At 35.3% G+C, this 18,468-nt stretch overlaps 1 protein-coding gene across 1 annotated transcript in view; it reads right to left on the bottom strand.

The window, feature by feature from the left end:
* Positions 1–386: 386 nt before the first annotated feature.
* Positions 387–18,468, bottom strand: part of LOC134852932 (myosin IA heavy chain-like) — a 38,068-nt gene continuing 19,986 nt past the window's right edge. Inside the window, exons 2-4 of the mRNA XM_063868809.1 lie at positions 3,358–4,099; positions 2,494–3,154; positions 387–1,570 (exon numbers count right to left, since the gene is read on the bottom strand). Coding sequence (XP_063724879.1) covers positions 465–1,570; positions 2,494–3,154; positions 3,358–4,099 — 2,509 coding nt within the window. The 3' untranslated portion in view covers positions 387–464. The remainder of the gene's footprint in view (positions 1,571–2,493; positions 3,155–3,357; positions 4,100–18,468) is intronic.

Below are 18,468 nucleotides of genomic sequence, written 5' to 3'. Positions count from 1 at the left end.
GTTACTCAACTGAATTAATAGTATCTATAATGATAAAAATTGTGGATTTTATTTTAGGATGATATAATCCCTGTTTATGTATATTTATATATCTGAATTGATATTAACAGAACGGGATTTTACCCCGTTGTTTTTTTTACTCACAAACTCTGTCACTCTTATAGTCTATCTTAATACACTGCAAACGACCTACAATATATGTCAATACACAGCACAAGAGAACGCCTGAGCTATATGCATTTTCTTAATATATTGGGTTTCTATGCGCGGCAACGCCCACCCCGATCCCCACTTATTCGCCTTTGTAAGCGCCAGCCAGCTAAACATTTACAGAAGCAAATTGTATTAAACATTTACAGAAGCAAATATACATAATTTGAGGCCATATAAAAATAAATTGCACTTAATTGTACAATATAAAAAAGCTGTTTTGTCGAGAATACAAATTGAAAGCTGATTAGACTTTAAATGGGTTCGGAAGCCGTAAGAGGAATATGGTGTACCGATCCATCTTTCATCACAGTAATTCGACCCTGCCTTGAAGGTCCATCGCCTGGCCCAACCGACTCCACGTTTTCCCCCTTAAACAGCAAATTTCCGCGTGCGAACAAAAAGTATTCACCTGGGTTTGTGATTGGCGCGGAGCCGCCTAGTCGGTTCTCATTGATTGAAAAATTAGCAGACGAAGGGAAGTTTTCGGTCATGATTCGCAAGTGAGGGTAGTTCACTTTTCTACTTCCGTTGAGAACTATTGCGTAACTTCGATTTTTCGGCAACTGAGGTCTATAGTAGGCTCCCAAAATATTACTCACTTTGCTAACTTGCTCAAACCTACTTTTACTTTTGAATGAGATGCGAGCTTCGTTTTGATCCTTTTGAGTTTTCTGATACGGCAAAGAGGGTTTTTCTTCCCAGCTCGAAGTTGTCGAAATTCTCGTGTGTCTTGGGATTACAGTTGGCTTTGCAGTAACGGAAATAAAGGTCTCTTTTTTCGAATTCCTGTATTGAGGCTCAACTATTGCCGTATTTTTAGCAACCGGTTGAATGTTAACTGGCTTTGTAAGCAAAGTATTTGAAGTGCTTTTGATTTGGTTGGCGCAGCAAAACTCGGCTTGACGTAAAAAACCATCGGAAAAGAAAACGTACTTTCGTTTTGAAGCGCATTTTATTGGGTTTTGTGAAACTTTTGGAAGCGATCGCTCAACCAAAGTCATTATAACACTGGCTTTTTCTTCAACCGATGTGAACCTTTTTGAACTTTCATCGGACAAAAATTGTTCAAACTTTTTCACAAAATTTTTGTACCTCATTTTGTGAATAAGGTGATTTTTGACTGTGTTGACTAGTTGAGGAATTCGCATGTGGAAACATTGCTCGGCTACGAATGGATCGTTGAATGACGACGAATAGGAGTTTATGTCGGGTTTTATGCACCGCACGAAGGTGGGTTTGGACCTGACGAGGACTTTGAGAAGGGAGTCTAGTTTGAAGTGAAAATCCTGACAGTAAGACAAACATTGACCTTCTATAACTTCTGAGCCAGACACTGGAGTCAGTCGAAACCACTGATCTAAATTGAAAATTTAGTGTTTGACTTTTAGTCGAACAGATTTTTATTCACTTTATTAAAAAAATCTATTCTTAGCAAAAATTTTTGTAACTTATTTTTAGCAATGAACAAGAAATTAAAAAGCGTTCTTAAGTTAGAGTAGTTTTCAAGCTAGCATTCAGCTAAAATTATAAAATCTTGGCAGCTATGTCCTCTGCGTCCTTACTCAAAATCAACAGGTAAGTTTACAAAGTGAATTTCAGGTCATTGACAATAAATTTTGCATCTAGTACTTCGGATTTTTTTCCTAATATGGTACCGGTGAGTATTTAAACAGTATAGTTAAAAATATCAAGTTAAGGCTTGCATAAATAAAAACTTGATTTTGATTGTTTTTAAAAAACGCTCTCGGTCTTTTTACTATTCCGCCAACAAAACAAGAGCTTTCCGAGCTCTCCAAAAAGACTGAAAAAACTATAGAGCCCAAAATTTCTGCAAAAATCGAACCAGAATGCAACTTTTGGGCTTTTATAAACACTTGTGACCAAAAACGCGTTCGGAGCGTGCTGTTCGGCGAGTGCTCTCAAAATTAGTAAATACTGAGGCCATAAGCGACTTACAAAATGTTAAGATTAGCCAAAAACTGAGTTCCTATGATAGTACCAAAAATGGGCACCTTTTGGGCGGCTATGGTAACGAACTCCTAAAGAGAAATGGCATCCGCCCTGTTTCTTAATTTTAACAAATCAGATCACATCATTTTCATTTACGTTTTTATTTTATTCTTTTCGTTTGCAAATTCAGGCTAAATAAGTAAAAAACAAAAATTTGATTTTGAATGAAGATGTCAATTTAAAACCAAGTAAACACCCCACCCCCACCCTCAAAGCCGTATAGGGGGAATTTCAACTTGATGTCTTTGTTTTCTATGCTTCTAAACTTACTTTCGTTTTCGGATGTGTGCGCCACTATTTTCAGCTCATTCGAAAACAAGTGAGACGCAAACTGGAAACTGCAGTTGGACGAGCTGAACATAGACACCATGTCACGTGAAATTTTCGGCTCCAAATCCGCTCGGATTGCGTCTACATTGTAAGTCACTCTTTCTGAATAATGCTCTATCGTGAAAGTAGTCCCATCATGGCTTGCTTCATAACCCGGGTTATCTTCAAAAGAAAAAGTAATATTTGTCAGAGGTTTTGTTTTTTCACTCACAGTTCTGTCAAAAACTGCTAAAATCCCCGACTTTTGACTTGAGATAAGGTCCACCACCGGACCGTTGTCTAAATACTCGATTCTGATTGGCTCGTTCAGCTCCGCTTTGTGCTGTTCGATGATGTTTTTGAAGGCGTGAGTTTTAAAGAAGTACTCAATTGTTTCCGCGCATAGGTTCACACATAAATTTTCCAGTCGATTCAAGTACTGGCTTCCCTCGGCTGGCGCTTTTGGACCAAATAAGTCCAAGACTCCCACAAAGTTTCCGTCCTGGTTCAGCGGGAGTTGGGTACTTTGAAAAGACAGGGTTCGCTGGAAACTCCCAGCAAGTCTGTCCGGTTGTTTCGGAAATCCGAAGTTGCCGAAGTTTGAGTGGCCCCATTTCGGCGACTAAAACATTTTAAATGACGAGTTACTCTGGATCATCAACTAGTGCATCTAGCTTTGGTTTTTTTGAGTAAATTTTCGAGAAAAAAATTGACACTATGTCAAAATGCGATCGATATTCACTGAATTATACGCAGCATCGTATGCTGATATAATGAAGGTGATTTCTTCATGAAATGTAAAATAAATGAATTTTTTGGAACTACCTTTGAAATGCTTTCACTAAGTGAAAGTTTTTGCTTTTCATCTGCATATTTATTGAGACTGTTTCCTCGTTTGATCAATGAAAGCACTACTCTGGTATACAGTGCCTGGGCCAAACTGTCACAAGTCTGTTTCAGACTTTCAGGATCAAAGCTACGTTCCCCGAATCTGCCGAACTGAGAACCCCGATTTGGATCCGAATAAGTATTATTGGTTAAACTCGACAACAGGAAAAATTTTTGAACTCCTAAAAGCTGCGAGACAGCCTCAACGTATTGATCGAAAGATATATCAATTCCATTATTCGACCTAAGTGAGGAAATTTTTTGACTGTCTGGAATATTTCCCAGAAGCATGATAGCAGCTAGGACTTTTAGAATGTCTAATTCGTTTATGCTCATGCACTCCAAGGCTTTTGCCCATATTTGGTACCTTTTCTGATACTGTTCAAACGTGTGCTTCGGTGAGCCAATCAGGTCGCTTGAAAGGTATCGAAAGAAACAGGAATCGCGTGTCGGTATTTTCAGTGCAATGAGTTGATCATCGGTTAAACCGGCTAAAATTGCGTAGAAAATATGGTAGTTTGTCTCATTCACTGGAGTTTCAACCAATCGTTTCTGGTTGAGAAACACGTGGTGAAACTTGACCTGGGATACTGCGTTGTCGCTTCCCAGTTGGATTTCGTAGAAGGTTCCGAGCTTTGTTGAGTTGTCACTTTCCATTGAAGAGCAAGTGGTTAGCAACCTAAAAACACGCAACTGACTTGCTGGATACGCTCATTAAGAATTTGTTGAAGCGTGAACTACAACTCGCAACAATTCACAGCTCACAAAGATGCGGAATATTTAGTGCCGGTCGGGAGGGGGGGGGGGGGTACTTTATGTTGAAGTCTAATCATTAAATGTCCGTTTTATTCTTAAAATGTGCGTTTATTTTTGTATTGTTCCGACAACTTTTGAAGAAAATGACGACGGAGTATTTGAGCTAAAGTTTTTTTGATCCAGACAATTTTCGACTCTTTAACCAGCAACCTTTGGCGGAATTTTTTCGAAAATTATTGTTTTCTAATACAAAACCACGTGAAAGTACTAGATGCAAAAAACGACCTTAAGTCGCTGAAAAGAGCTTCGCTCAACAAAATAGTTCATTCTAGAATGAGGCGAAATATGAGAAATGAACTATGCTTAGACAGGCTGGATAGCTTTTCATAGATCCTTTGTAAACTGTAAAACCAAAACTTAATTTTTTAAAATACCTAAGCTAACCCCCCGTGTTAACTCCAGGAACAGCTAAAACCATTACATACATCAAGTTGTATTGCTCATAATCATCAACGATAAAGTTTGATTTGTCTAGAAAATCTATTGCACAAGCAATTCAATAACCCTTCCCCGAAACTTCTACACTACGAGTGTAGGCCGCTTGGTTCTCACACATCGGTGTAGTAATTACTTCCAATACTTAGCAAAATTCCTATTTCTCACCAAAATCAAGGTAACAAAATCAAGAAAAATTCCGCTAAACATTGCAGACCGGCTGCTTTCCACCTGCAAAACGTTTACTTACTAGGCTACCAAAAGCTTATGCTACCATAAATCTGAAACACGAGATTAGTAAAGATAGCATGCGCTACTCCAAAGGACAAGCAAACCCTGTTTTCACCAGTTTTAAACCAAATTAAAACAAGCATCTCAACAAACCGGTAGAGATTTTTTTAATCGATCAAAATCGTCCAAGAGATTTGAGAGGCATGCTAATAAGGATCGTTAGCGACTGTTGAAAAAAAGATCTGTGTACTATTACTCTTTCCATTAAAACCCAAGGACAAATGGCAATGCTAACAAAAACCATTTCTCTCTTGATTGCCTGTTTTGCAAATGTAATAGCTTTATAACAATTCGCAATTATAGAAACATGAATTTTGAACATGAAAGCCTTTACAAAAAAAGCTGTTAACTAAAATGAGTCTCAAGCCATACTTAAGTGCTTTGTTTCCATATAAAAACTTAGTTTTAAAACAGAAGCCTGTACAGAACCATCACTACGAATCGGAACTGATTTTTGAATCTTTATGCAGGGTCTTTCAGTTAGAATGGTTTTTTTGAAACGTCTGTAACTTTGAAATGAAACATTGGATTTAACTGATTATTTTTACGTTTATTACATAACAGATTGAAAATTTTGAGCACGTACATAAGAGTTGTAAAAAATTTGAACACGTGGGAAAATTTACAGCGGGAAAATCACACGTCTAACAAAACATGTTCACACAGGCTGAGTAAGCATATGCAGTTAGCCTTTTCTACCGTGTTTGAATGCTCACCATGCATTTTACTGTTGAGCAAAAGAAACACATTGTTTGCTTATTTGCAAGACTTGACAATCCAACCTTAGTACGCCGGCAATATATCCAGGACTTCAATATCACACCTCTTGAAAGCACAAGATGGAAAGGTTATCATTGTTATCGTGTATGGGGAAAATTTCAAGAAGATTATCAAGCACCCCATGCGACTTCCATTCGCAAACGAACTGGAATAACGCAAGATACCAATGCTAAGAACAGTGTTAAAGCTAACTTCCAAAGAAACCCTACCCACTCAATCAGTAAAGCCGCAATGAACCTTGGATACTCAAAAAGAGGATCGCGAAAGAGCTAAAATTAAAGCCATTTAAGATTATTAAAATCCAGAAAATATCCCCAGTCAATTACCAAATGCATTTTGCCTTTGGTTTATCAACATGCTCAATTTGACAACCGATTTTGCCTCGAATGTCATCTTCTCCGATGAAAAATGGTGGGTTTTGGACTCTGCTCCCTCCAAACTCTCAGAACCGGAGACACTGGGCCCTTGTACATCCCCGAGAAAAATTTCAAGTGCAAATATCAAGGCAAGAAAAAGGCTATGTGCTGGGTGGGGTGCTTAAAGGTACTTTATTGGGCCCATTCTGGTTCGTTGATGCAAGAGACAATCCGGTCACTTTGAACCAGCAGACGTATCTTGACATGTTGCAGTCTAAACTCTGGCCAATTCTTCTGACGCGCCGCAATCTTTGGCGCCTGTGGTTTATGCAGGGTAATGCAACGTGCCACTGCACAGAGAGAGTCCTCAAATGGCTCCACTCAAAATTTGCCGCGAGGATTATAAGCCGGAGGAGTGCGATTCCTTGGCCACCCCAAAGCCCGGACTTGAATCCATTGGATTACTGGCTATGGGGTCATATGGGTAAAATGATATTTGATGCCAACCCCAAGATAGTGCCAAATCTTATGCAAACTGTGGAGAACGCTTGTGGAACAATAAATCCCGCGCAATGTGTAAAAGCAACAACAAATTTTGAGAACCGGTAACATCTTTGTATTCAAGAAAATGGCGGTCGTTTCCAGCTGTTATTATAACTCTTATGTTTGTGTTAAAAAATCCTAATCTGTTATATAATAAATGTAAAAAGAATCAGTTAAATCCTATGCTCCATTTAAAAGTTATAGACGTTTCAAAAAAACAATTCTAACTGAAAGACCCTGTAGTTCTCATTGATCCTTTAAAAAGGCAGGATTGATTGCAACAGCTTAAAAAGTGAGAGTGTTACAAGAAAAACGTTGGCTAATTTCAATGGTTAATTCAATTTACGGAGTGGTCACACATTTATATTTGGTCGGTTGAGTTTGAATCTGAGCAGTAGTTGACCACGGAAGAGGCAATTTAACTTAGCACGGAACAAATACATGAGACAGAGCAGGAAAAAGGATGAAATGGGCTTGAACTACCACTGACCGACAAATTAAAGTAATCGAAGATATTAAGCCTGATTAATGACTTATTCAATACTTTCTGTGTTTATTCTTACGAATATTCATATCTGCTGCTTCATTATTTGACTATCCTTCTTGCTTTGTCTTTTTTTTTCATAAATTCTTCTAAGTTATCACTGTCAACCGCTGTTATTGTTTTTTTTTGTCAAATCTAAAAAAAAATTTGGTTTTTAATTTTTTCTTTCACCATACTGTCCCTTCATTATCTTTTTCTTTTGCTCTCGATTCCTTTTTCTCACCAGAAGTTTTTTCCTCCATTCCAATTTAATTTCATCTGGTTTTCTTCTGATTCTTGGATTGTTTTTTGTCTCTCTTTGTGTAAGTCTTTCTAGGTCTCTCTGTGATCTACTTTACATTTCTCTGATTAATATCTTGCTATACATTAGCAGTTGTTTTTCATTTGAATTCTTCTATTTATTATCTCTCATTTGACTCGTTAGTTTTAGCTCAAATCTCAGTGTATTCGTAACGACTCTGTAGGCGTTGGCGTTTCTAGATTGATAGGAAGTGTTATGATTTTGAATGCTTTTTTGATTAATCTCTTTTGCCATTTATCTTTTCTGCATCGGTTCATTATTGCCTCTCCATTTCTTTCTCACCCAATTTTTTATAAATTGTTTTTCGTTTTTTTTTATAAAGATAGCTCATAACATTTATTCTAAAATAGCCCGAAGGTAATCCTTCAATCTTCAATAAATTAACGAAGGGTGAAAGAAGTTTTCTAAGGTGAAATATTTTTTACTTCTATGCATCAAAATCAATCAGATAAACGTCAAAACAGTAAGCTGAAAATTAGACATTATTCTGAAAAAAACGGCTACAAGTCATTTCGCCTTAGGTCAATTTGCCCCCGCCCATCATGTCCTATACAAACTTGCCCCACAAGACAACCTAACCTACGTCATCTTGTCCCAGATGATAAATAATTGAAACTTTCCGCAGTTTTTCTGACATCGTGGTAGAACCTAATGTCGGTATTAACATGAAAGGTAATTTTTCTGAACAATTTATTTGAAACAAAATGCGGATTAATCAAAATATGTGCGGAATCAAAATGAGTTTAAAACATGGATGAACAACTTAAAAGCCGCAAAACTTCATCGCAACTTTCGTGTCGACTTAACTATATCAAAAGATTGATTGCTGATTTTGTAAGCTCACTTGGCATAGATGTCAGTGCGCATAAATCTCAGTCAAACAGTCAAGATTTCAAAGCTCGAAGTAGTCAATAACTTTGAGTCGAAAATAAGAAGCAGAAAAAATTGCACGTACTGCCCCACCCCAAAACTTTCATATTGGGTACTCCAGTATGGGGGGCAAGTTGAGTAAAAGATCAAAGATTTTGCAGTTTTGGCCTCTCAAAACATGGGCTATAAGTTAAAAAAGGATGATTTTTCAAAAAATCAATTAAAATGTAACAAAGTCCAGAAATTTGAATAAAAGTATGTCGATTTCTGAACAATTACGAAAAAATTAAAGGAGCAAGTTCATATAAATAATCGACAACGTGGTCTTTGTTTTGATTAGTGGAAATAATTTGGGTTTTAGCATCAGTATCACGATATTTCTTCCGACCCTGGTTCTGCTGCCCTCGAAGGATTTCATAACGCCAATTTCCGATTTGTGGAGTCCAACTGAATCTTCTTTAGAGAAATGTAGAGGTTTAGGTGGCTCTCTTGAAATAATGTGGTCACTCCGAGATGCCAGCTTCAGTCGCTCGGATCAAAAACTTCCGCTGCATCTTGCGAATGGCTCCAAAAACTCCGAGGAAATAAGAGCTGCCTACTGTTTCGTCCTGTTGTTTCCCTTTCAATTAATTTCTCTGGAAGTATGAAGCACGCTCGTCTTTTTGATTTGTTAATCATTGCTCGAAATCTAAAGGGTCAACCACATGCTCGATTTCTCAACAACGCTCTCAAACGATTGTTCGACTAAATCACTTGGAACGAAACTAAAGGCGGGTATTAAACGGAGAACCAGGCTTAGTTAACAATCGTTTTCGTAATTTTTTTCAAACCGAGTTCGTTTGCTTTGCGTAAAAATGCTTGGCAGAATTGAAAGTAACAGACTTTGATCGAAGACTCTGGATAAGCGTTTGCGAAAGCATCGACGGCGGCTCATTCAAAATCAATAGGAAAATTTGATGGCTGCGTTTTTTCCGAGACAATATGAATAGCTTTCATGAAATTTGCATTTGTCGGTTTGTTTTGTTCAATTAGAAAGAAAAGCATCAAGGCAAGCTGGGTAGAACTCGCCAACTTGAATATGTACAGTATAAAGCTGATAAAATTGCATCTGGAAAAATTTGAAGGCGCCGTCGCAAAGCCAGAGAACATTGTGAGCTTTGATGGCATGAGCTTTCTACCGGTCACCAATGGTTAAAATTCGTTCAGAATCCATGACTCCACTTTCGAATAATTAACAACCAGTAAACTCGATTGCAATTTAAAAAAGCTTGTTTTCAATGATTGGGGCAGATGGAGCCAGATTCTGTTTTTGCTGCTCGACTGGGTAAATATAATTGAACTGCTTTGTCGTCTTATATTTCCTAGATACAAGTGGCAATTATACTGCTAATAACAGCTACAATGTGCTGTTTGGCCTCTTTTTTCATTTGAGGCATGATCTGGTTTGCTTCAATTTTTCCCGATCTAACATCGTGGCTATATTCGTTGTTCGTAGATGCGAGTACATCTCTAGCTGTTAAAGCGAGAGTTCAGCACTGTATCTCGCACAACTCCAGATTTTAATTGTTTTTTACTGTTTGCTTTTTCGTCAATAATCAACGTTTGTTTGTTTCGTTGAGATATTCCCGACGTTAATTGACTCATAACAATTCTTTTGTATGTTTGCACAGAAAAGTTTTAAGCAATAACGCAAAACAAAAATATTAGTGTTTTTCTCTGTTTCAATAGCGTTAATTACGGATGATTGTCCGATCAATTGACAAAAAATATTGGCTCAGATGATATATGAGGCTTATTTCAAAAGATTTTGAATCAGTTTCCTTTCTTACCTTAAAACGAATTCACGTTACTATTTGCACTTGCTGGTCCTAAGCATTACTCGATTTGAGCATCAAATAATTAACTAGAAGTGTTAATTGTAGGACAAAACGTAACTGCACAAATTGTCATATTGGGCATTTTGGCATAGGACGTTTTCAGGCAGAATTAATCAGTATAGGGCAAGTTTGCATAGGGCCAGTTGTCCTGGGGCAATTAATCCTGGCACCAAAAAACACCAAGCACTTATTTCCGTCATTTTCTTTTAAACTGGTAACTACAAATTCAACAAAAATTTTATTTTGATGAAAAAATATGAAAATTTTGCGTAACAAACCTATCGAGGTTTCTTTTGCTAAAATGAATTTCATTGTTTTTTACTTACTTCAATGAGTTTTTTTGACGAGGTCAATAAATTTTGGCGACTATTACAATAAGTTAACTTTTAAGCGTAAAACATACATGACTTTAAATTCAAAATTACGCTTACGTATCCTTTTTGCGCTTGTTAGTTTTTTTTCTAACAAAAAAAAATAACAAGGTCGATAATCCGCTCCTGTGAATTCTTCTCGGGCGCTTAATAGGTAAGAACTTCTCTTGTTGAAAAATCAAATAGAAAATCGGTTGCTCAACAGCTATATGAAAAGCATAAAATCGTAGTCATTTGGCTCTTTGATCAACGACACTTGCCCATTGCAAATTTCTTTAAGTCGGGTAATGCAACCATATTAAGAAATAACACAAATTACTACCTTATTTTAATTCACAGCTACTTACGGTTAAAATAAACCCGTTGTTTTAATGTGTTAAAAATAATGAAATAAGGCACATAACGTCTTCAGAACAGGGAAATCTTATGAAAGAATTGAACTAATCAAACCTTAAACGGAAACATGTTTTGGAAATATTTTAGAATTTTTGCTAGTATTTGGTAGATTTCGCAGTATGAGAAAGAATATAAATTTTTGCTGACTCAAGGTTTTAGATCCTAAGGAAGGCATGCACTCTATATCAGCACCATATATCAGCTATATATCGTACGAAAACTCCTTGGTAAAAAGCTTTTTTTTTGCGTAGCAGACAAACGAATCATTGACAAAGATTTTCTGAGCTGATCACGCCGCGATTGGTAATTTAGCATCAGCAAGAAGAAATTTGATAGTTTTGAAGAGATCAAATATTTATTCAAGTGTTCAGCATCTGTTCGAAAAGTCAAACAAGACTGCTAGTATCAGAGCAAATCCTTAAACTAAAGGCGGGTATTAAACGGAGAACCAGGCTTAGTTCACAATCGTTTTCGTAAATTTTTTCAAACCGAGTTCGTTTGCTTTGCGTAAAAATGCTTGGCAGAATTGAAAGTAACAGCCTTTGATCGAAGACTCTGGATAAGCATTTGCGAAAGCATCGACGGCGGCTCATTCAAAATCAATAGGAAAATTTGATGGCTGCGTTTTTTCCGAGACAGTATGAATAGCTTTCATGAAATTTGGATTTGTCGGTTTGTTTTGTTCAATTAGAAAGAAAAGCATCAAGGCAAGCTGGGTAGAACTCGCCAACTTGAATATGTACAGTATAAAGCTGATAAAATTGCATCTGGAAAAATTTGAAGGCGCCGTCGCAAAGCCAGAGAACATTGTGAGCTTTGATGGCATGAGCTTTCTACCGGTCACCAATGGTTAAAATTCGTTCAGAATCCATGACTCCACTTTCGAATAATTAACAACCAGTAAACTCGATTGCAATTTAAAAAAGCTTGTTTTCAATGATTGGGGCAGATGGAGCCAGATTCTGTTTTTGCTGCTCGACTGGGTAAATATAATTGAACTGCTTTGTCGTCTTATATTTCCTAGATACAAGTGGCAATTATACTGCTAATAACAGCTACAATGTGCTGTTTGGCCTCTTTTTTCATTTGAGGCATGATCTGGTTTGCTTCAATTTTTCCCAATCTAACATCGTGGCTATATTCGCTGTTCGTAGATGCGAGTACATCTCTAGCTGTTAAAGCGAGAGTTCAGCACTGTATCTCGCACAACTCCAGATTTTAATTGTTTTTTACTGTTTGCTTTTTCGTCAATAATCAACGTTTGTTTCGTTGAGATATTCCCGACGTTAATTGACTCATAACAATTCTTTTGTATGTTTGCACAGAAAAGCTTTAAACAATAACGCAAAACAAAAATATTAGTCGTTTTCTCTGTTTCAATAGCGTTAATTACGGATGATTGTCCGATCAATTGACAAAAAATATTGGCTCAGATGATATATGAGGCTCATTTCAAAAGATTTTGAATCAGTTTTCTTTCTTACCTTAAAACGAATTCACGTTACTATTTGCACTTGCTGGTCCTAAGCATTACTCGATTTGAGCATCAAATAATTAACTAGAAGTGTTAATTGTAGGACAAAACGTAACTGCACAAATTGTCATATTGGGCATTTTGGCATTGGACGTTTTCAGGCAGAATAAATCAGTATAGGGCAAGTTTGCATAGGGCCAGTTGTCCTGGGGCAATTAATCCTGGCACCAAAAAACACCAAGCACTTATTTCCGTCATTTTCTTTTAAACTGGTAACTACAAATTCAACAAAAATTTTATTTTGATGAAAAAAATATGAAAATTTTGCGTAAAAAACCTATCGAGGTTTCTTTTGCTAAAATGAATTTCATTGTTTTTTACTTAATTCAAAGAGTTTTTTTGACGAGGTCAATAAATTTTGGCGACTATTACAATAAGTTAACTTTTAAGCGTAAAATATACATGACTTTAAATTCAAAATTACGCTTACGTATCCTTTTTGCGCTTGTTAGTTTTTTTTCTCTGTAGTATGATAGGTCGATAATCCACTCCTGTGAATTCTTCTCGGGCGCTTAATAGGTAAGAACTTCTCTTGTTGAAAAATCAAATAGAAAATCGGTTGCTCAACAGCTATATGAAAAGCATAAAACCGTAGTCATTTGGCTCTTTGATCAACGACACTTGCCCATTGCAAATTTCTTTAAGTCGGGTAATCCAACCATATTAAGAAATAACACAAATAACTACCTTATTTTAATTCACAGCTACTTACGGTTAAAATAAACCCGTTGTTTTAATGTGTTAAAAATAATGAAATAAGGCACATAACGTCTTCAGAACAGGAAAATCTTATGAAAGAATTGAACTAATCAAACCTTAAACGGAAACATGTTTTGGAAATATTTTAGAATTTTTGCTAGTATCTGGTAGATTTCGCAGTATGAGAAAGAATATATATTTTTGCTGACTCAAGGTTTTAGATCCTAAGGAAGGCATGCACTCTATATCAGCACCATATATCAGCTATATATGGTACGAAAACTCCTTGGTAAAAAGCTTTTTTTTTGCGTAGCAGACAAACGAATCATTGACAAAGATTTTCTGAGCTGATCACGCCGCGATTGGTAATTTAGCATCAGCAAGAAGAAATTTGATAGTTTTGAAGAGATCAAATATTTATTCAAGTGTTCAGCATCTGTTCGAAAAGTCAAACAAGACTGCTAGTATCAGAGCAAATCCTTAAATTTTTTGGCTGCCTTTTGAATTCTACAAACTAGTTTTCGATTAAAAACCTTGATGAAATAATTAAAAACATAAGATTTTTTTTCCAGATTTCTTGGAAAGCTTTCCACCATGCGCTACGTTAATATCAAAGGGACCTATTTGGAGTCTAGTAACCTTAAAAATCGCTAAACAGCTTCTTGCAACAAAAATTCGAGCTCAGGACATGAATGACCTTCAGATCTACAAGACTTCCGTCAAAATAGCTAGTTAAAAAGTCGGAAAGAGCGAGCTTAAAAAGAACTAGGCCGGTCTCAAAAATTATGTCACTTTCATCGAAAAGAGGAACAAAAAATGACGATGGAGTCTACTTCAATGTTTAAGAAGCAAATAACTTTTCTGAACACTTTTAAGAGAGAAGTAAGCAGTCTAAAAAAAGTGCTTTGAAAAGAGAAATAGGGTGCAGTGTTTGTCGATGTTTTGGTCTTTTTATTTGGTATGTTTTATGCTACATTGGTATGGATCTAAAATGAAAAATGATAGGCAATGAATAAATGCAATTTAAATTTGAAACTGATGAAACTCGAATAAAAAAAAATCGATTTATATTGATTTAAATACGTTTTAATCCCCTTAAAAACAAAAACAAATTATGACTGGAAAAAATGGATTCAAATTAGTTTAAAATTGATTTGGATCAATTTTTCTAGCTGGAATTTACAATCAATTTGAATCGATTTTAAATCTTTCCAAATCAATCTTTATCTTTTTTATTTCTTCTTTGTACTTTTTTCAAACTAAAATCGATTTAAATTTTTTCAACATACTTTTTTCATACTAAAATCGATCCTAATCCAATTTTGTCAGTGAGGGTGTTCTTGTGTAAACTTATGAATTTGTATAAATTAAACATCATAGATACGAACAAGGTTGATTGTGGGACCATTTCGTAAATTCAATTAACCGATGATGGTCGGTAGCCTTACTAATTAACTTAATGGCTGGAGAAAAGATCTTCATGAAAAACATCTAGAAACAAATCACCAACTTACCAATGGCACCGAACGAAGTCACAAAAAAAGAGCCAGCAGAAAAAGACCCGGGTTGAACTCCCTGCACCGAAAAGCTTATCATACAATTCCATACATCAAATGCATGGAAAAAAGCTTGTCATACAATTTTGGTACAATTTGGAAAAATGGTTGAAAAAAGATAGCACTAAGTTCTGCGGCAGTTTGATTCTAATAAAACAATCTGGTGATGAAAAAAGTATGTTTTTGTTTTGTTTTTTGACAGAAAAATTGTATCATACAATTTCCATATATGGAAATTATATGACTAGCAATTTTTTGATGACGACACAAAAATTTTTCCAAATAACTTTCATATTGCCCCAGAACTTTTTTTGGTTTGTTTTTCAACTGCAAATCGAACTTTGTACTCAAACAAACATGTTACATAAAAAAAAAACAATTTTGCCTGCTAAATTTATTTTTTTTGTGTGCATAACCAGTCGTGGATACACTAAAAATGGATTTTTTTCCTTTTCGCTTAATAACTTTTTTCAAAAAACGCTGAAAGCTCTTGTTTTTTTTTCTATGGCAAACTTGTGCATGCTTTTATCAATGTCTGATAGTTTAAGAAATCATATTTAAAAAAAATCATCGTTAAAAAATTTGCCAAAACTTGAAAATTTGTTGCTTTCGTTATATCATTTGTGAAAGACATGTTCAAGACAATTCAGGTGGTCTTCAAAGCATTATAAATGCAAAATCAGTCCAACATTTGGTGCTTTGAGTAAACTAAGGTGTTTGTCACTTGCATTCGGTGACGAACACAACCCAAACTTTTACAGAATTCAATTTTTGAAAAAAAAATAACCTTTTTTCATGGAAAGATACTTACATATAATATGCTGATAATAAGGAAAATGCTGATCATAGAAACTTCATACAGTTTTTTGTACGCTTGGAATTGGAAAAAATTGCATGGTGAGAAATTTCATTATGGAAATTGTATGATACGAAGTTTTGGTCAACCCGATGACATCGGCGAAAACCAAAAAAAAACCGAGAAAATAAAATCTGATTTGAAGGAACTACTTAAACCGAAGATTCCACTAAAAATTCCCGAAACCAAGAAAAGTGGTAAACGGTGAAAATAGAACAATTGTCAAAGTGGAGCAGGACGAAGTTGAACACTTAAGAGAGATTTGAATTTAACTTAGAAATTTGTTGCCTCTCCAAGAGAACTTCAGCAGTCGCAATAAGCCAGTGTACTCTAGATCTATTGAGCCTAGCAGAGACTAGTTAAACACCCTGAGACTAGAAGATATAAGAGTAAGATTAGGATCGGTATTAGACTAAGAAGTTGCACGAATCTATCCGGCGGAAAATAAGATAGCGTGACGAGTAGACCGTGTACCCTATCCGAAATTACTCTATGAGTTAACCCCAAGGACCTAACTCATCTGGTGCGACCATAGAATTAACCAAATTTAGATTAGAAAATGGACAAAACATTTTCAAAATGTTACACGACAATAACTTAATTGAAATGTCTCTACGACTCAATAGATCAGAGCCGATATTCCGCACAATACGAGAACTACCCGGTATTGGAAAAAGACCTCGGACGAGAGACGACATACGACTACAAAGAAACTTACCATTTAGTTTCATGGTTGTACGGCAAAAGCCAACACAAATTTTTATATTTAGAATCTTATTAGCAATGAATTTAGATTTTCATTTGCAAACATAAAATTTTGAAGTAAATCTTCATGATTATTTCAGGCGCTAAATAAATTAGTAATTTACAATAACGATTGATAAAAAGATCTCAAGTCGTTTTCTCAACTTCTGCAGTAATATATAAAACATATTTATTTGAAAACTATTTATTGAAAATTAAAATAAATAGTTAGTAATTATAAATCATCCTGTTGTTCCAGCTTTTTCACCTAGACATAACAAATATCATAAGCTAACTAACATCATAAAAAACTAAAACTTTATATCAAATAAACTTAAACCATTTTAAACTTAAATTTACTTAATTTTAAACCAGATCATCAAGGCTTATCCTTGGATCTTAATAAAATTTCTATCTCATTAATTTTTAACTCTGATCATCAAGGCTTATCCTTGGATCAAAAAGAACACTTTTGTTCTCCCCCACCCACTTATCAAGTGTCTAACGACCTCAAACGTCGTTTCACTACCCAACTTTTTCAAAAGACCCAGGACTAATGGAATTTTTTAACAACACTAACCATTCAAATTAGGCTAAACAGTGAAGAACTTCGGTTATTCATCCTTCACTTGAACCTTCCTCTTACCAGACCCAGGATAGATCTTAGACTTAGTAAGGTTAAAATAGTATCTAACAAACTACTTGCGTTCTAATTATACCTGAACCTTGTGGATCGATTAAATTCTCCAACCCTTGAACACAATCACTACCCGTAAGTAAGATTAAGTAAGTTAACACCTTAACTTAGACTAGCCACGAGAATGTAAAAAATCATTCTCCGGAATCGATATACTTTTCTCTCCAACCCTGAACAAAAAGACCCAGGTTAAGCTAACCAAAAAATCGTAAGGACTAGCAGTCTAGGAAAATAAAAATCACTAATAACTTCTAGCATCCCTCATCCTAAACCTTATGTCATTCAAAAATTTAGGAAATAAACAAACAATCGTTTTACACAATTGTGAAATAGACAACCAAAAATACGATCTTGTATTAACCCCACATACACAAGCAGTTGGATACATTCGAACAAAACGACAAACAATAAAAATAAAACTATAAACAAACAAAGACAAATAACCCGAAAATTATTTTCAAAAAATAGAAACGCATTTTCCGGATCAGAAGCCAGCAGTTACGACGAACTATACAAATTAAAGGAATCAATAAATAAAAATTGCCCCATACATGACGAACTATATTTTTCCGATTCAGAAACAACTTCAAACTCATCAAAAAGAGGAAAAAGAAGAATCTAAAAGCAATATAAACACAAACCAGTACCCCTATATAATTGGAATCAACTAATTAGACATATTGATAATTATATATTAACAGTCATCAAACGAAACAATGAGCCACACTCAAAGTGACGAAAGTCCAGATGAAGAAGCAGTTTTTCCCTTTCTTATAGATTCACTCCAGGATAGAGGACAAACACGATTTTGTAAAAACTTACTCGTAAATTTGTTTGAACCAGGAATCAGTCCATCCAAAGCAGAATTCCCGGATGTAAAAATCAAAAGACAAATTATAGAACATTATCTAAAAAACATATGTAACCTAACACAACAATACGGAATCTACACCATAGAATTCAGCACACCACGAACAGCTCATAACAAATATGTAATTCAAACAGATGATATAGATTTAGAATTTTCAAAAGTATTCATAGAATATATCAAAAGCATACAATATCATAAATCACAAAGAGCAAACTCCATATTCACTAACGAAGTTTTTGCAATAATATATAGTAATATATCTATATAAGAAAAAACAGAAGTTCAAAGCACGTCACCAATCGAAACATCCAAACATACAAAAGTAAGAAACAAAATCACAATATTTTCAACATTTTTACATATAATCCGCAAAAATTTCACCAAAAATGATGTCTCACAAAACACTAAACATGATTTGCAAAAAATTTTAGCATGGTTTATAATAGATCATTTTACCCACAACCTAGATTTAATTTCACAAGCAAGAAAAAATTTCAGACCCCAAAGTACC

This window comes from Symsagittifera roscoffensis, chromosome 1 (genome assembly GCF_963678635.1).
Source record: "Symsagittifera roscoffensis chromosome 1, txSymRosc1.1, whole genome shotgun sequence".
Lineage (NCBI taxonomy): Eukaryota > Metazoa > Xenacoelomorpha > Acoela > Convolutidae > Symsagittifera > Symsagittifera roscoffensis.
Note: the sequence above shows the minus strand (reverse complement) of the source record. Positions and strands in the feature narration are given on the sequence as shown.